Raw genomic sequence first — 20,649 nt, 5'->3', positions numbered from 1 at the left:
ACTTAACTATTAAAAAAAAAAAAAAAAGCAGCAGCATCTACTTTTTGTTTCTTTTCTTTTGTCTTTTTTAGCCAGCATCTACTTCTAAAAGTAAAATTGATAGTGGGGAAGGAAACATTTGTGCTTCTGTTCTGCACTGATTACTGAGGCCTGCTGGTTGATGATGGAAATCTGAATGTGTGGATATCCTTAAGTGGCCATCGTCTCTGGACTGAAGATGCCTTTTACTACCACCACCAGACAGTTGTTGGATGCTAAGAAGGACCCACGCTTTATTGTTACATCATGGATAAGGGAGCACTGCTGTGCCATGCTGCTTAAAAATGGGAATTAAAGAAAGAGAAAACTTAAAACCTTAGACAAGGGTGGCAATTATAAACAGAAATCTCTTTATACTAAAAGTAGAATTTACCTCATCGGTATTTCCTTGCACCCATTTCTTCATAGCTTGTGAGAACATAGATCCTAGTAAACAAAGCCAAAATTGAATTTATATTTCATGCATAATTTTACATTTAAAAATGCTCTTTTTTAAAAGCTGCTACTTCCAGACATAGATATTCTTTTCATCTGTGACCTCATACAAAACATTAAGGAATATTACCACAAATAAAAACTGATTAAATTGCATCCATAACAGAGTATTTAATTTGCAAACATCATGGTTTGAAAAACATCTGAAAAGCTGTTTTAGAGTTCTGGATTTTTCTTCCATTCTTCTCACTTTATGAAAGAAACGATCTCCTAGTGTTAGATTTGTGGCAAGGATTTGTGGTCTTAGGTAAGACTCTACCAATCCACTTGAAGACATCAATCCACTTGTTTTGCTTTGAAACCTTCCAGACCAGCTTCCATTTGAAAGGGCTTCTAGTACAGATTATGCTGTTACAAGCTGGATCTCTGGTCTGTAGAAATCAACTGGGTGAGAGTAGAGTTTTTTTTAGATAGCCATACTCTCACGTTAAGTGCAGTGGCTCACGCCTGTAATCCCAGCTATTCAGAGACTAAGGTAGGAGGATGGTTTGAGGTCAGGAGTTTCTGAATTTAGCCTAGGCAACATATAGCAAAACCTTGTCTAAAAAAAAAAGTGGTCATACTCTACCCAAGCCATAATATACCTCAACTTCCCAGGACATAAAAGCCTACATCTGTAACCACATGCTGAGAAATTACCAAGAAAGTAGGCTAGCCTCCATTTCTATGAATGAAATACATAGCTTATCCTTTTATTTAATAATTTGAATAGGCTCACTTCCTAACTTTGCCTTAAACCAAGTGAATTACTATCAGGACATTATTTCTTAAGGCAAGGTCCTGATTAAAACTGGGATAGGACTATGCATATAGCATTCATGAAAAATACAAAATCTTGATTCTTTTCCCTCAATAGAGGTAACAGAGGTAACAATCTAGTCATGAAAAATAAGCAGACTATAGGCTGGGTGTGGTGGCTCACGCCTGTAATCCTAGCACTCTGGGAGGCCAAGGCAGGAGGATCACTCAAGCTCAGGAGTTCGAGACTAACCTAAGCGCGAGTGAGACCCCCGTCTCTACTAAAAATAGAAAAACTTAGCCGGGCATGGTGGTGTGTGCCTGTAGTCCCAGCTACTTGGGAGGCTGAGACAGGAGGACCGGTTGAGTCCAGGAGTTTGAGGTTGCTGTGAGCTGGGCTGATGCCATGACACTCTAGCCCAGGCAACAGAGTGAGACTTTGTCTCAAAAGAAGGAGAGGAGGAGAAGGGAGGGGAAGGGAGGGGAGGGGAGGGGAAAGGAGGGGAGGGGAGGAAAAAAAAGGAAACAGATGATAAATTAGTATGCAAATAAATGAACAAGATAGTTTCAGACAGTGAGTAAGAAAATAAAGAAGTGGCAATGGCACAGATGCTTTTAGATCGCATGGGATGGGCAGGTCTCTCTGAACAGATAACAGTGAGAGGAGGAGGAGGAGACAGTTATTACGCAAAAGCCATGGCAGGGGAAACAGCAACTGTAGAGGCCCTAAAAGGGAAGAAACCTTTAAAAAAGAATAAAGGATAGTCCAACTAGAGCTCAGTCTGTGAAAGGAAGAGTGGTTCAAGGTAAGGTCATGACAAAGAGGCTAGATTTTATTCCACTGCAGTAGGAAGCCATGGAGAAAGGATGGGGTGGATGATTAAGCAGTAAAGTATACACAGGGCAAGAAAATTCAAACAGTAAAGGAAAAGGGTAAAATGAAAAGTAAAAGGTACCTCCTCCTTCTTATCCTTAAAGTAATTCCTGTTGAAATTTGGGGTATCCTTTCAGGAAATCTTTTAATGAATACACTAATAAATGGAAAGCCTTTAAAAACACCATATACAACATCATCTATGATGTCTTCTAACTAAAAATGTGTAACATGTATCATCAAGACTTTAGGTATAACTCCAGTTTGCAACATATGCAGGGGAGAGAGGAATAAGCTAAATTAAATAACACAACATGGAAAATCTAGAAGGTTGAGCATTCTGTAGGATAACTAGCCTGATGTGCTTACCAAGTGAGGGTCATTAAAAAGGAACCTTGCTTGAGTAAAGCAGACTGAAATGACACCCTCTTGTTTGTATCCTTGGTATTTACCACCATGCCTAGCACATATGAATCAAATGCTACCTGGAGGGAATGAATTTAATCTCTAGGCTCCTACACTAACAAAAAATACTTATCTTAAAGAGAAGTCTAGACAACTAAAGGAAGCACCAGCACATACGGATGTGTTCAACCAAACTGCAGAAAGTCCTATTCATTACTTTATATAGGCATGTCTCGGCCGGGCGTGGTGGCTCACACCTGTAATCCTAGCATTCTGGGAGGCTGAGGCGGGCGGATTGCTCAAGGTCAGGAGTTTGAAACCAGCCTGAGCAAGAGCCAGACCCCGTTTCTACTATAAATAGAAAGAAATTAATTGACCAACTAAAAATGTATATAGAAAAAATTAGCCGGGCATGGTGGCGCATGCCTGTAGTCCCAGCTACTCGGGAGGCTGAGGCAGCAGGATTGCTTGAGCCCAGGTGATTGAGGTTGCTGTGAGCTAGGGTGATGACACGGCACTCACTCTAGCCTGGGCAACAAAGTGAGACTCTGTCTCAAAAAAATAAAAAATATATAGGCATGTCCCAATTAAATTAATAATGCAAATAACTTAATGGACAGGCTTGCCAGTAGAGATATAATCCTGTTGCTTCTACCTTCAAATATAAGCCAAATCGAACTGTTCTTCCACTGCCAGCTTAAGCCATGACCACCATCATCCCTTAGACTATGGCAAGAATGTTGTTTCCCTGCTTCTCCTCTTGACCCTCTACATTCTATTTTCTAAACAGCTACCAAAGCAATACCTTGAAAACATAAGTTACATCACATCACTCCCTGCTCCAACTTCCAATGTGTCCTCAACACTTTCAAGTCCTTGCCACGGTCTCTGGTGATCTCCCAGCTTACTCACCTTCCACTACCACTCATCCCTTTGCTTGCTCCACTCCAGCCACACTGGGCCTTCTGCCCCTCAATCACGCTGAGCTCTCTGGCTTCAGGCCTCTACCCTGTTCCTTCCACCAAAAGCACTCTTCTTCCAGGTATCGCCAGGCTCACTCTTGCACTGTGCTCAGGTCTGCAGTCAAAATGCTACCTCAGTGAGGCCTTTCCTGACAAGCATCTCTAAAACAGAACTCCCCACTACTCTCTTGTAGCATCCTACCCCTACATATATAAACACATGTACACGTCATATGTGCTTATCTATCTACAGTCTCCTCCACTATAATGTCAACTTCCATGAGAACAGGAACTTTGTTTTCTTCCCAGCATCTAAAATAGTAGATGCATATAGTAGGCACTCCATTATTATTTAGAATAAATGAAAATAACATGTAGAGACTGAATTAATAGATTTAACACAGAGAGTGGTTTGGGAAAGTTTCTTGCATATCTTTACTCATAATATACCTGTAAACACCTAACACTTATGACTATACCTAACGCCTATCTATATGGACGAGTGGCACGTCTTCATTAGCTACCAAAGGTATAAGACCAGATTTTTAAAAAACCAAACGGCTCAGAGATTTAGTTAATACTGGAGAGGAGACCCCATTATCCGCATTGACAGAAGCTACCTAATGACACTATATACTGTCAGTCCTTCCTAGCCAATCCCTTACAGAGGTCATCTGGCACTTCCTCTATTCCAACACCACCACTGATCTCTCTTCCCAGTATTCTTCTTCTACCCAAAATAAGACATATAACTACTAGACTGTAAGTTTCTTGATGGCAAGATCTGTATCTTCTAAACTGCCCTGTGAATGTAATTATGCAGAGAGCAATGCAAAAATTATTTACTGAATGAACTGTGTAGATATCCCTTTAGTCTTTACATTCTTCCCAACTGTGCACCTGAGACTTCTCTGGCAAAACAGGAAAGAAAATCAATTATTTGGATAAATAAGGTCAACTAGGTAACAGACCCTTTTTGGGTCTGAATCAACAACTGTTACATTTTTTGCTTACTCTATCAATGTATATCTGACCAAAAAGTAGATCTTTCATCAAAATAAAGTGGTACAATTTATTACCCAAACAATAGTTGCATTAAAAAAAATAAATATAACAAGAATGTATCCTATTAAATTCAACAGAAAGATTGACAATAGCTCTTAATTTTAAACACACTTATCAAAATGGAGTGCTTATGGCCAGATGTGGTGGCTCACGCCTGTAATCCTAATACTCTGGGAGGCCAAGGTGGGAGGATCATTTGAGCTCAGGAGTTTGAGACCAGCCTGAGCAAGAGCGAGACCTTGTCTCTACTAAAAAAATACAAAGAAATTAGCTGGACAACTAAAAAAATATATATATATAAATAAATTGCCAGACATGGTGGCACATGCTTGTAGTCCCAGCTACTCGGGAGGCTGAGGCAGGAGGATCACTTGAGCCTAGGAGTTTGAAGCTGCTCTGAGCTAGGCTGATGCCATAGCACTCTAGTCCAGGTGACAGAGTGAGACTCTGTCTCAAAAAAAAAAAAAAAAGGAGTGCATTCTTCCTACAAAAGTCAGTATCTTTTACTCAAGCTATTACTGTCAATTCAACCATACCGAAAAGGTGTATGTACCATTTGATTGAATTTGCATTTACTTCCAAAATTTTCCTGTGTAAATCAATTGTTTGGAAGCTAAAATTGGTCACAAAAAATTTCTTGTATTTTAACAAGCTATCTAGGAGATTTAAAGATTAAATCTAAGAAAAAAAAAGATTTCTGTGTCTCACTCTTAGACTTGCCCAAACCAGTCTTCTGCTGATTAAACAAAGTAACCATTTGTATTTCAATCTATTAATATTTTCCACATATATTTCATTTTCAGTGACTTTGAAGAAATTTAATAACATAAAGGACCTCAAGATAAACCTCAAGTCCAACCTGGATTGGGCATTTTGCCATTAAATAAAAAGGTAACCAATATTTTTTCATATTGATGTGCCTTCTGTAGTGGTGAAGCAAGTTCAACAACTTGTGATTCAGAAGAAGAGATTTTATAGAGATGCGATTATAGGAAAGCTGTACTGTCCTCACTTACGACTATGAACACAGGGTGAAAGGTACAGTGGTTAGCTCACAAAATAAAACAGTCTGAACCTTAAATGGTCCTTTACTACAGTCAATGAATACTGTGAGTAAAGGCTTAATATGGAATATAAAAACACCACAAACCTTTTGATTTCTTTACATCAGGTTCAGGCTCAGATTCTCGGATGAATTGCCCCAAGTCGCTGACTCTTCCGAATGTCATCTTCCTAAGTAAGAATGAAAAGAAGAATATAAAGAATGAAAAGAAGAATATAATTTCTAACAACCAGTCTTAAATTTAGAAGAAAAAATAATCAGTTTTAAGCATTTCTAAACCCAGAAAGCTAGAAACACAATTTATAGCTATCCCATATTATTTAAAATGGGGCTTATTTGAAATGAAACCTTCCTCCACAGAAAGTAAAATAATCTTTATTTATTTATTTATTTATTTTTGAGACAGAGTCTCACTTTGTTGCCCAGGCTAGAGTGAGTGCCGTGGCATCAGCCTGGTTCACAGCAACCTCAAACTCCTGGGCTCAAGCAATCCTCCTGCCTCAGCCTGCTGAGTAGCTGGGACTATAGGCATGCGCCACCATGCCTGGCTAAGTTTTTCTGTATATATTAGTTGGCCAATTAATTTCTTTCTATTTAGAGTAGAGACGGGGTCTGGCTCTTGCTCAGGCTGGTTTCAAACTCCTGACCTCGAGCAATCCGCCCGCCTCGGCCTCCCAGAATGCTAGGATTACTGGCGTGAGCCACCACAACCGGCCAAATAATCCTTAATTCAAAGCAATTCCATTCAAAATCCCCAAAAGGTTTATGAAACATGGTGAGTTAACAGGTAATTCACAATTTTAAAATTCACATAGAAAGGGCACAAAAACAGCCATGACAATTTTGTAAAAGAAGAAACAAAAAGGTAGAACTTGTTCTAATAATGATCAAAATATACCATAAAACTATACTTTTATATACATATATATACATACACACACACACAAATACACACACACTATAGTAATATAAAGGAAAGCTAAAAGGGAGAAAACACAGTGAGATGTCTTACTTTTAAGATATCGTATTCTTAAGATATTAAGATATTTTACCAAGGATTAATATCCAAAAACAAATAGAACTCCAGTAAGTCACTAATAAATCACCCAGCAGAAAAATGAGAAAAAAGATGAATAGATAATCCATAAAAAAAAATAACAATAACCAAAAAACATTCTAAAAGAAGCTCAATTTCAATGGCAATAATCCAAGATTGGAAAAATAAATTAAAAGTTTGTTTTTTTTTTTTTTTTTTTTTTGAGACAGGGTCTCACTTTGTCACTCAGGCTGGAGTACAGTGGCCCAATCATAGAAAGCATATAAAAGGAGGTCCTTTGTAATACTGTGTATAATAGGGAAAAATTGCAAATAACTTAAATATTCATCAATATGAAAATGGCTAAACAGTAACACAACACACTATGGAATACTTTGCTACAGTTATGAGTTATAATTAATATTCTATATGGAATACTACAGAATAGTTAAAATGAGATAAGTGTGTGTAGACAACTCACTATGAATGAAAGCACAATACATAGAATAGGGTATAATATCAGTTACAGAAAAAACAACCAGAAATGCATAAAATAACAATGATTACCCTGAATAGAAAGGGGAGAAAATATGCATTGGCATATGCTCAAAGAGGACATTAAACTTATCTGTAAATTTATTTTTTATAATAACTGTATTTGTAATTAAAAGTTAAAAGAAAAAAAATTGCGGCATCTATATATTATTTTATTTCAGGCAAAATAGATCTTATTTTATAGATATCCTTCCTAATAAGTTCCCATTTTTGGCTGTTTGTTTTTCTGTAACTGATATATATTATACCCTATTCTATATATTGTGCTTTCATTCATAGTGAGTTGTCTACACAAACTTATCTCATTTTAACTATTCTGTAGTATTCCATATAGAATATTAATTATAACTCATATAGTTATAATTCATATAATAAGTTCCTAATAGTTTCATATATGGGTGCCAATACACCAACTGATACAAATTTATTTGCCTTGAGAAAAATTTTGGGAAGAAGCCAAAACCGTAAAACTAAAATAAACACTGAAAACCATCTTTAAAGACAATGAAGAAAAATCACTTCTCTTTTCTTACCAATTCTATAAATTAAAAAAAATATACATTTACTTTGTACAAAAAAATCCTATAGAAGTTTAACATCTCACAATTGATAGACTTTCTTACGTACAGTTTTAAATAAATGAACCATTCCTTAAGAATAAACATCACCTTTGGGAATTAACTCATTTAGGCTTATTGTCTACCATTTTCTTAAAGAAGAATAAAGATTACCATAAAGCTGACATGGCTTAAGTGTGCTTTCCAAAGACATGGTCAAACCACCTTTCATTTCCTTCCAAGTACTTTCCCTTTTTCATGGTACTGCCAGGAATGGGATGGGGGATGGGGTGGGGTGATCGAGCCTTTTGCACAGGTTTATGTGCTAATATCCAAGGCATCTTTAGGGTAGCAGAAGTAATCTTATGATTTGATCTGTGGTGAATTTCAGTAAGTAGCATATCCTATTTATCACTGCCTTTTTGGTACAGGCTAAAATGAACAACCAACTGAATTCTTAAATACAAAGGAATAATTTTATTCCATTTTCCAAGTATTAGTTATGTAGCCACAATAAGTGATGTTGGTATCTTTTAAGACTAAGACTTTGAAATAGCTAACATGTGAATCAAAAGAAATGTGCAAGAGACAGCCTAAAACATAACAATACTACTCATCAATGTTATATATGGTGGTGGAATAACAATGGTAATGAAATTCATGGAGTGCTTACAGGTATCAGGTAATGTTTTAAATGCTTTTGGGGGGTATTATCTCATCTAATTACCTCAATAACCTAATGAAGTAGTAATATTATTCTCATAGATGAAAAAACTGAGACACCAAGAAGTTTAGCAGCTTGCCATAAGTGGTGGAGCCAAAATTAAAACCCAAAAAGTCACTCCAGAGCCTTGACTCTTAACCACCACTTTATACTGCACGCTATTAATAAGTCTAAGTGCTGGGCATTTAAGAATAGATTAGAAAAAATAGAAAATTTAGTTAAAAATTTAGAAAAATGCAAAATTCTTTACACTTGTAAAAATTCTAGACATGAGCTAAGCTTACCCTGCATATGTCCGTTGATATAAAGATTCTGGATCCAAACTTGCAGCATCCACAATTATCGCTTCATCAAAATTTTTCAATATTTTAATACTGGCCTTTTTCATACTGGACTACAGAAAGAATTATAAAATTAGTAGTAGTGTATGATTCAGGAAACAAATCAGTTCCAGGTTTGGAATATGACAGATTTATACAAAATTTTCTTTGGTGTTTGAAATACATGTAGTTTTCATTCAACCCCATTACTACTGAGATGCTTAACGGAAATGATTCTGAAATGTAACCTCAAACTATAATCACAAGAGGAAAGCACAATATTAGCATGTATAACATACACATTTATATGCCAAATATGTTCTCTTAATGACCTAAGTTCCAACGAATGCTCGTCCTCACAGGCATTATTTCCCCAGTGCGCGAAACTCTCATCTATATATCCACATGTGTCTTGGCTAATAAATGTAAAGTCCAATTTTTAGAGAGTAAACATGAATGTTTCTGATTCTCAGTGAGGCAGTGTGAGAGTAAAGAAGCTAAAGAAATCTTTTTAAAATGACTAGCTAGCTGAGTAGAGTAAGTTCCCCTCCACATTCTACCCCCTATTCCCTAACCCCAAGAAAAGCAAGTCAGAAATGGTACTTCTATGAAATATATAGCCATGAATTTCAGAAATTCCATTTCTAAAAATTCAATTACAGACAGACTCACACTTAAGTAAAATGCTTATATACAAGATTATTCCCTGCAGGATTTTTTAAAATAGCAAAAGACAGGAACAAGCTTAATATCCACGGCTAAGGGATAGGTTAAATATTAACAAATAAAATACTTGACTAGACACTTATAGAACTCTCTACAGACATACAGATCAATGGAACAGAATTGAGAATCTATAAATATACCCTTCCCAATTATGGTCAATTGATTTTTGATGGAGTTAAAGTATAATCTTTTGAGTACAGATACAAAATCCTGAACAAAATACTAATAAACTGAATTCAGCAGCATATAGAAAGGATTATACACCATGACCAACATCTGAAAATCAATTAATACATTTTATCAACAGAATAAAACCCCAAACCCATATGATCATCTTGACACAGAAAGAACATCTGACAAAATCCAATACTCTTTTGTGATGAAAAAAAAAAAAAAAAAAAAAAAAAACCAAACACACACACACTAAAAAAATTAGGATTAGTAGAGAATTTCCTCAACCTGATAAAGAGCATTTATTAAAACCCACATGTAACATCATATTAAATGATGAAAATGGAAAGCTTTCCTTGTGAGATCAGGAATAAGACAAAGACGCCTACTTTTGCCACTTCTATTCAACCTTGTACTAGAAGTTCTAGTCAGAGTAATTAGGCAAGAAAAGGAAATCAAAGGCATCCAAAGTGGACAGGAAGAAAGAAAACTATCTCTTTTCGCAGATGACATGATCTTTTATTTATATATTTATAAATAAATCATATATATATATATCTTAAAGAATCTTAAAGAATAGAAAACTATTAGAGCTAACAAACAACTTTAGCAAAGTTGAAAGTACAAGATCAATATATAAAAATTAGCCAAAACAATCTTGAAAATAAAAAAGGTTGGAGGACATACACTTCTTGATTACAAACTTACTACAAAACTATAGTAATCAAAACAATGTGGTACTGGCATAAGGACAGACATATAGATCATTGAAATAGAATTGAGAGTCCAGAAATAAATCCATACATCTATGGTCAATTGAATTTTGAGAAGGGTACCAAGACCATTCGATGGTGAAAAAATAGTTTTTTTCAACAAATAGTGCTGGGACAACTGGATATGCACATGCAAAATAACAAAGTTGGACTTCTACCTCACACAACATACACAACATATAAAACTAACTCAAACTGGATCAAAGACCAAAAACTCTTAGAAGAAAACATAGGGATCTGTAAATCTTCATGACCTTAGATTTTGCAAGGGTTCTTAGACATGACACCAAAAGTACATGCAACAAAAGTAAAACAGATAAACTGGACTTCATAAAAATTAAAAACTTTTGTGCTTCAAAAGACACTTTCAAGAAAGTGAAAGGCAACCTATAGAACTGGAGAAAATATATGCAAATCATATATCTAATTAGGCTCTACTATTCAGAAAAAACAAACAAAAAACCTCTTACAGCTCAACAACAAAAAGACATTCCAATTTTTAAAATGGGCAAAGGATTTAAGTAGACATTTCTCCAAAAAAGGTATACAAATAGTCAACAAGCAAATGCAAAGACACGCAGTATCATTAGTCATCAGGGAAATACAAACCAAAACCATAAGGAGATACTACTTCATACCCATTAGGATGGCTATAATCATAAATATAGACAATAACAAGCATTGCCAAAGGTATACAGAAACTGAAACGTTTGTACATTGATAGTGAGAATGTAAACAGTATAGATGCAATAGAAAACAGTAGGGCAATTTCTTGAACATTAAACATAGAATGACCCAGTATTTCCATTTTTAGGTATACACCCAAAAGAACTGAAAACAGGTATTCAAAAGCGTGTGCACAAATGTTCATAGCAGCACTATTCGCAATAGTCAAAAGGTAGAAACAACTCAAAAGATGAATAAAATGTGGTATGGAATATTATTCATCCAAAAAAAGGACTGAAATATTGATTCATGCTACAACGCGGATGAACCACAAAAACATCAAACATTATCCTAAGGGTAAGAGGCCAGACACAAAAAAGTCACATATTGTATGATTCCATCAATATGAAACATCCAGAATAGGCAAATTCATAAAGAGAAAAGCAGGTTAGTGGTTGTGCGGAGGATCTAAGGAGAGGGAGGGAAGTGGTGAGTGACTGCTTAATGGGCATGAGGTTTCTCTTTGGTGTAACGAAAAAGTCTGGAACTAGATAGTGGTTATGGGTGCACAACACCGTGGATATACTAAATGCCACTGAATTGTACAATTTAAAATGGTTAAATTTATGTTGAGTAAATTTTACCTCAATAACAAAATTAATTGCATTTCTACATTCTTGCAATGAACAATTTGAATATGAAATTAAGAAAATAAATCCATTTATAACAGCATCAAAAACACTTAGAAATTAAACTAAAAACAAATTTAAAAAATACTTAGGAATGAACTACAGAGTCAACGACACTATTCCTATCAGAATCCCAGGGGGCTTCTTTGTAGAAAATGACAATTGATCCTAAAATTCAAATGGAACTTAAGAGACCCTGAATAGCAAAAACAATCTTGAAAAAGAATTAAGTTGGAAGACTCTCACTTCCTGATTTTGAAACTTACTACAAAGCAACAGTAATCAACAGAGTATGGTACTGACATAGGGATACACATAAAGATCAATGGAATAGAACTGAAAATCCAGAAATACACCCTTACATTGATTTTTTAACAAGGGTGCCAAGCTATTCAATGGGGAAACAATAGTCTTTTCAACAAATGGTGCTAGAACTGGATATCTACATGCAAAAGAATGAAGTTGGATACCTACCTCACACTATACATAAAAATTAATTCAAAATAGATGATAAACCTAAGTGTGCAAGATAAAATTTTTAGAAGAAGATATGGGGATATATCTTAATGACTGGGGATTTGGCAATGGTTTCATAGACATGACATCACAAGCACAAGCAACAAAAGAAAAATAGATGAATTAGACTTCATCAAAATGAAAAATGTGTTTCAAAGGGCATTATTAATAGTAAAAAGACAGTTTGTAGAATGGAGAAATATTTGCAAATCATATGCTTCATAAGGGACATGTACCTAAAATATATAAAGAACTTCTGTAACTCAATAATAAAAAGACAAAAAATCCAATTTAAAAATGGGCAAATTTTGAAAAAACATTTCTCCAAAAAGAAAAAAGACCAATAAGCACATGAAATGTGGTCAATATCATTAGTCATCAAGGAAAATCAAATAAAAACTACAATTAGATAGAACTTTGTAGCCACTGGGATGGCTATGATCAAAAAGATAGATAATATTTTCTGGTGAGATGTGGAGAAATTGTAAACCTCTTATACTGCTGGTGGGATTACAAAATAGGGCGGCCATTTTGAAAAATAGTCTGGTAGTTTTTTAAAAAGTCAAACATAGCTATTACTTGACCAAGCAATGCTATTCCTGGGTGTAAAGAACAAGAGAAATGAAAACATTACAAAAAAATCTGTACACAAATGTTCACAGCAGCATCATTCATTATAGCAGAAAGGAAGGAACAAGTCAACTGCCCATAGACAAAATGTGGTATCATTACAATGGGATTATTTGACCATAAAGAAGAATAAAGTTCTGACACTTGCTAATCGTGCATGAACCTTGAAAACATGATGCTAACTGAAAGAAGTCAGTCACAACAGACCACATAGTATATGGTTCTATTTATGTGAAATGTCTAACACAGACACATCTATTATTTCCACAGAAACAAAAAAACTCAGATTGGTTGCCTAGAGCTAGAGGAGTGGGGGATTTGGAGTTAAAGTAAATGAGGTTTCTTTTTTGAGTGAAAACATGTTCCAAAAAAGAATATATAATATGATTTCATTTATAAAATGACAAGAACAGGTAGTGCTTATCTATGCCTTCAAAAGTCAGGATAGTAGCTACCCTGTCAGGGAGAAAGACGGTGACAGGAAAGGGGGTGCTCAAGAGGGTTCTGGTATGCTGATAATGTGCTGGATGCTGGTTACCATGGCTTAGTTTTGTGAAAATCTTTTTTTTTAATTTTGAGACAGGGTCTTGTATGTTGCCTGGTGTTTGTGAAAATTCTTAAAGGTATACATAGTTATGATATGTTCAGTTTTCTGTATGCATAGTGTACTTTAATAAAAAGTATAAAAATATATTTTATGGTTAGCACCTAGACCTTTTTAGCACCTAAATAAAAATAAGACATTGTAAGTTATATCAAAAAATAAAATGGTGACCATATGCAGCAGGTCACCTCCTATGTAAACTTACTAGTAAGACAAGGTACTAAGGAGAGCTTTACTGACGGCAATACTATCTTATAAATTGAAAGTACTATCTTACAAACTAAAAAAACTTATCTAAGGTTCAATATCAAAAAATTCAAAGAGTAATTTATTTGTCAATAGTGATGAGAAAATTATAATGCTATATTATTAAGTTTTTGGTGAAGAACACTAGATGGGAAATATTTCTGGTCCCACCACTTAACTGTGTGACTTTAATAAAATTAATTAATTTTTTAATGCCTTCTCCTCAGATCTCTTGTCTTGGGGATATCCCAATTCATGTGATTTTGAGGTGAAATCAGGTAAGGTTTAATATATGAAGTGCTCTGAAAAAACAAAAAAAGTTAAGGAAATGTAAAATGTGGCACTCTGGTTCAAAATGAAATCAAAAGGCTTTCAGTGAAATATAATATTAAGAAACCTAATAGTTCACTCAATTCTATAAAAAAGCATTTTAAATTTAATAATTAAAGTTTCTCAAATAATTACTGAAAGAGCTCTTCAGAGGCTATAAATGTATTTCATATTATTTGATTATTAAGAGAAACAGCCAGTGGCAAGCAGAATAATGGCCTGAATGAAACAGCATAATACTTTACAATACAATATATTGTTAATCATCACAAATACTTTGATCAGAATATACAGCAAGTAGGCTAATTTAATTTCTCTTTTGTTCCTACAACTTAAAACTTAAAGGAGGGCCTATTACTGGTATTTGAAGGAAAGGATCTGTACGTCTTTCTTTCAAACAGCAGATGCAAATTAGGCAATACCTGAGAAGCAGAGCTGTCAGAACCGCCTACATTAGATTCGTCAGGAAGGCCAACAGAACCATGGGCAGCCAGTGGAACACTCCCTCCTAGAAACTCATCTCCTCGAACTGAATGGATGAGATCATTCAAATATTTATAATAAAGATTGCTGGACAAAAAGCCAGGCAAAAAGACCTGAAAGAGAGGGAAAGCTTTAAAGTTGAAGTCAAATAAAACTAAAACTTTATTTAAAATAAACAAATTTTACCTATAATTCTACCAGTTAACACAAATGTTTTTACTTCTCCTTGTTACACTCCCAATATTGTCCCTTCTTACACAGTTTACACTGTAACTAAAATTACAATGTATACAGTTCTGTTAAGTTTTCCCCCAAAAACACCTGTCATGAAACTATTACATAGACTTGATATTAATATTTCCTAGTGAGCAGAAAATACTCCATAGAGTAGATATAATTTGAATTTTTTTTTTTTTTTTTGAGACAGAGTCTCACTTTGTTGCCCAGGCTAGAGTGAGTGCCGTGGCATCAGCCTCGTTCACAGCAACCTCAATCTCCTGAGCTCAAGTGATTCTACTGCCTCAGCCTCCCGAGTAGCTGGGAGTGCAGGCATACACCACCATGCCTGGCTAATTTTTTGTATATATATTTTTAGTTGGTCAATTAATTTATTTCTATTTTTAGTAGAGACGGGGTCTCGCTCAGGCTGGTTTCGAACTCCTGACCTCGAGCAATCCGCCCGCCTCCCAGAGTGCTAGGATTACTAATTTGAAATTTTATATAGATTTTTCTGGTTGGTGATAAATATTATATTAAAGTCCTTGTGCCAGGCGTGGTGGTGCATCCCTGTAGTCCCAGCTACTCAGGAAGATGCCTGAGCCCAGGAATTGGAGGTTGCAGTGAGTTATGACAATGCCACTGCACTCTAGCCTGGGCAACAGAGAGAGACTTCCTCTCAAACAAAACAAAACAAACAAAAGGTCTGTGTATATATTGATTTTTACTTTTGAACTGATTTCCTTAAGAAAAATTAACAGGAGTGTGACTGCTGAGTTAAATTCTAACTTGGCTATATATGGCCGGTTTACCCTTCAAAGGGATGTTAGCAATTTGTATCACGAGCAATATATCAAGGTACCTGTATTCCAGATAGGGTTTCCAACATTGGGTTGTGTTTTTTCAAATCACTGTTAAATAAATGCCTAATGGCACATAGATTTTGTGGTTTTTTGCATTTAATAATTATTAGTGATGTCGAATAACTTCCCCTATATTTAATTTACATTTCCTATTATAAACTCTTCCTTCACAGCACTTAGCACAATTGTAAATATTTATGCCTATATTTAACATGTGCTTTCTTTATAGACTAAGCTCCAGGAGGCCAGAAACCATGTTCCTTTTGTTTATCACTGTAACACCAATACCTAACACAGAAATACTCAAAGTTTTGTTGAAAGAATCATTCCTGTCTTTTTCCCACTTAACAGGGTCTTGATTGTGTTCCTAAAATTAATGTAAGTTCCTTACATACACACATTTAGTAAAAACTATTTTTGCATTGTGGTTTTCTCTGTATTTTAATTTTCCTTATTACCCAGAAAGTTTTCATTCTTTATGATACATTTTAATTTTAATCATGAAAAAATTTTTGTCCCTGGGTAATAACTGATACTTTATTCTGTTTAATACTAGCTTTTCAATTATTTTATTTTTATATGTAACTCTTCAATATTCCTAAAATTCAGTTTTTATGTATGGTATTATCTAAAAGTGCTTAATTAAACTTTCCCACCTGTATAAACATGTAATATATAAGCGACATAACATCATGGGCTTATCCTGGGCTCTGCAATTCCTGGCAAAATCTATTCTAGTTCATTAGAATAAATCATTTGTAAATTTTAATACTTTATTAGTATATTATTAGTGATAACCTTATAAGTGATCACCACACACAAAACTAGTGTTCCAACTGCGTTGTTGGATACTGGTGAAATATTTGGATTATTCTTGAGCTAACTTTTCCATGTACTGTTATATAATTATCAAAAAAGATGTACTACTACTACTAATAGCAGCTAACATTTTTTAATGCTTACTATGTGTCAGGTACTATGCAAATGAGCATTTTATATATATTACTTAACTTTAATCCTCAAAATAACTCTGAGATGAGTAACCATATTATCCCCATTTTATAGGTGAGGAAAATGGCTTCAGAAAATTTCAGTAAGTGCCCAAAGTCATTCAGCCTATAAAGGTTAGGATTAATACAGTCATGTATCACTTAACAATGTAGATACATCCTAAGAAGTGCATTGTTAAGTGATTTTGTCATTATGCGAACATTAGAGTATGCTTACACAAACCTAGATAGCATAGCTTACTATATTCCTAGGCTACAAACCTGTCCAGCACATTACTGAATACTGGAAGCAACTGTAACACAGTATCTAAACATATCTAAGCCTAGAAAAGGCACAGTAAAAATACAGTATAAAAGATAAAAAAATGTGCAGGTGCAGTGTCTCACGCCTGTAATCCCAGCACTTTGGGAGGCTGAGGCAAGAGGATTGCTTGAGCCCAGGAGTTCCAGACCAGCCCGAGCAAACTATAGGCTCCGTCTCTACAAAAAATTTTAAAAAAATTAGCTGGGCATAGTGGCATGGCACCTGTAGTCCTAGCTACTTGGGAAGCTGAGGCAGGAGGATCACTTGAGCCCAGGAGTTTGAGGTTACAGTGAGCTATGATCATGCCACTACATTCCAGCCTGGGCAAAAGAGTGAGATCCCGCCAATCACTCAATCAAAAGATTAAAAAAATGATATACCTGTATTGAGCACTTCCCATGAATGGAGCCTGCAGCAGTGGAAGTTGGTTTGGGTGAACCAGTGAGTAAGTGAGGAGAAAATGTGAAGGTCCAGGACATTACTGTAGACATTATAAACACTGTACACTGAGGCTACACCAGATTTATTAAAAAATATTTTTCTTTCTTCAATAATAAATTAACCTTAGCTTACTGTAAAATTTTTACTTTATAAGCTGTTTTTTTTAGCTTTTAGACTCTTTTATCATAACACTGAGCTTAAAAAACACAAACACATTGTACAGCTATACAAAAATATTTTCTTTCTTTATATCCTTATTTTATAGGCTTTCTCCTATTTTTAATTTTTTTTTTTACTTTTCCTATTTTTTATTAAAAACTAAGACACAAACACATATATTAGCCTACGCCTACACAGGGTTAGGATCGCCAATATCACTGTCTTCCACCTCCACATCTTGTCTCACAGGAAAATCTTCAAAGGGCAATAAAATGCATAGAGCTGTCATCTCCTAGGATAACTACACCTCTCCTGGAATACCTCCTTGAAGAATCTGCCCGAGGCTGTTTTACACTAACTTTTTTTTGAGACAGAATCTCACTCTGTCGTCTCAGCTAGAGTGCAGTGGCATCAGAGATCACCACAATCTCAAACTCCTGGGCTCATGTAGTCCTCCTGCCTCAGCTTCCCAAGCAGCTGGGACTACAGGTGTGTACTACCACACCCAGATAATTTTCCTATTTTTTTTATAGATGGGATCTCACTCTTGCTCAGACTGGTCTCAAACTTCTGACCTAAAGTGATCCTCCTGCGTCTTAACTTGTTATTTTAATAAGTAGAAGGATCACTCTAAAATAACAATTAAAAGCATAGGATAATAAATACTAGGCCACCACTATGGGTAAATACTAGGCCACCCCACAGATCTATGGGGGACAGAATTTAACTTGTCCCCCATAAATCTACTAAAATAAAATAAGTAACACTAGCCAATAGGAATCTTTCACCTCTATTATAACCTACAGGACCACTGCCGTACATGCAGTCTGTCACTGACAGAAAATGTACATACCCAGCCACACTGAAAGCTTCTGCTCTTCACCACTATACTACACTGCTTCAATGTCCAGTGTTCTGTTATGTTTGGGTTTTCCGATGTTATATTTTCTGAGATCCATGAGTAAAATTTCTTATGGTTTAATACTTTTGAATTTCTTAGTTACCTTCTCCATGGTTGTCCAGGCCTGACGTAATGGAGTTGTAAAACAGTTAGGGAGAGGCCCCCCTTCCCTACAGATATTGGATTCAATTTCTAATCGTACAACATCATCAAATCCAAGAGGATGTGTAGCTTGGAGGGAGAAGTACCTATGGCAGAAAGATATCCAAAGTAAAACAAAACTCCATAGCAAGTATAAGCAACTTTAGGCACCTACACCAGAGAATCTTATATAGTGCTACTTAATTTAGCCTGCAGACCTAAACCGTGGAGCTGGGTGATGACAGTCCTGTTTTAACCTTTATTTATTTCCCCTTCCCCAAAAGTATCTGGGTTAACTTGCTACCTCCCTATCTGCCTGCCAGCCATCCTTAGTTCTTGCCCAGTCAGCTCTGCTGTTGCTTAAGAGCTGTGAGAGGTCAGGCTATAATTAAGGCAAAGAAACTAATCAATCACACATATTTAATGGGCACCTATTCTCTGGTCATAGCTTAGTAGAAAGAAATGGATTTAGAAGAAAATAAGATATGGTCATTTCCCCTGAAGAGAGAACAGAGAAGAGCTACGCATAGGAGACAATGAGAATATAGCCCATGACTATGAGGCACATGCAGTAAACATAGGAATTCAGAACAAAACAGCACAGAGGGTGAAATGGATGGATTTGATGTATTTAGATAGAATAGGACTTGCTGATGATTTGGTGTAGAAAGCAAATGGGGTAATTAATATTGATAATTCAAAGATTTCTAATTTGATAGGATGCATTGTAGCTAGTGTTTTGGTAAGCTGATCATGAAGTAGATGCAAAAAAAGCATTTAAAGTGGAGAAAATTTTTATATGCTTTCTTCCAAGCACTCAAGTGGCTTCTATCTCCTGTCTATACCGAAATACAGAAAGGCTAATGATGCATGATTGTGATGATGCATTTATAAGATACGAAAACAAACAAGTAGGGATTTGTAAAGTCAAATTTGGCACAAGGAGCTTGGCAAAAACAACAGTGTTAGGGAGATAACATACAGAAATCTTTATTTAAAAATGGCTCCCAATGAGAAAATGGGATCTGGTGAGAAAACCAGGTCTCGTCTCTGTGTGGTTACTGAGTTCCAGACAGGATTCCACTAGTGCCATTATTTTGTTCCAGCATTAAGAAAACTCTCCTTTTTAAAATGAGCATTTTCATAACAAAAGTGAGTCTCCCATGTTATAACGAGTAAGTTGGTAAATACTCCTTCATGATGTGAATTTTCAGACACCTCACATCAAATTTTTAAATGTATAGTCTTGATATTTCAATATCCACATAACAATGCTTCTTACATAATATATTCCACAAATATACGATACAAAACACAAGAAAAAACATTAAAAAATTGCATTCCAGTCCAAATTCTGCCACTAACTGGTCCTGTAACTTTGAGAAAACCACTACCTCTCTGTGCCTTAGTTTCCTTATCTGCAAAATGGGGAAATCAGACTAGAACCCTAATCTGGCTATTCATCAGAATTATCTGGCATATCTTCTAAAAATAAAAATTCCTGGGTCATATCTCAAACCGCTGAATCAGAATCTTTTAAGAGAGAAAACTGGAAATCTACTTTTAACAAGCTCACAGGTGATTCTTTTGCAGACAGCCTGGCATGCACCTGCAGACCAGTGTTCAGAACCATTGGCCTAGATGCTCTCTCTTCCAACCCTAAAATCCCATGGATTTTTATCCACTCTCAAGTTACCCCCTTAGCACTTGCTTGTGGATACAAGTAACAAATTACTTTTCTTTACAGAATATGAAAAGTTGAATGAAAAGAAAACTATGTGTTATAGAGCTGGCCACAGTCTTATCACTTGACTGAACAGATATTTTCAGTTTTTCAAACCTCTCATTTTCATTAAAAACTAATGAAAGACTATAATACATTTAGTAATCGAGCTCAGCAGATTTGCACCAGAAAATATGATACATCCATACATAGATATTCAAGGC

The 20,649-nt window shown here is 35.4% G+C and overlaps 1 protein-coding gene across 2 annotated transcripts in view; it reads right to left on the bottom strand.

Moving 5' to 3' along the window:
- AKAP10 (A-kinase anchoring protein 10) overlaps nucleotides 1-20,649 on the bottom strand; it is a 71,652-nt gene that overhangs the window by 12,644 nt on the left and 38,359 nt on the right. For both annotated transcript variants that reach the window (XM_012737906.2, XM_012737901.2), the window contains exons 9-13: nucleotides 18,665-18,809; nucleotides 14,607-14,780; nucleotides 8,798-8,907; nucleotides 5,729-5,811; nucleotides 413-465 (exon numbers count right to left, since the gene is read on the bottom strand). In XM_012737906.2, coding sequence (XP_012593360.1) covers nucleotides 413-465; nucleotides 5,729-5,811; nucleotides 8,798-8,907; nucleotides 14,607-14,780; nucleotides 18,665-18,809 — 565 coding nt within the window. The remainder of the gene's footprint in view (nucleotides 1-412; nucleotides 466-5,728; nucleotides 5,812-8,797; nucleotides 8,908-14,606; nucleotides 14,781-18,664; nucleotides 18,810-20,649) is intronic.

This window comes from Microcebus murinus, chromosome 18 (assembly GCF_040939455.1).
Source record: "Microcebus murinus isolate Inina chromosome 18, M.murinus_Inina_mat1.0, whole genome shotgun sequence".
In the NCBI taxonomy this organism is placed as follows: domain Eukaryota; kingdom Metazoa; phylum Chordata; class Mammalia; order Primates; family Cheirogaleidae; genus Microcebus; species Microcebus murinus.
Note: the sequence above shows the minus strand (reverse complement) of the source record. Positions and strands in the feature narration are given on the sequence as shown.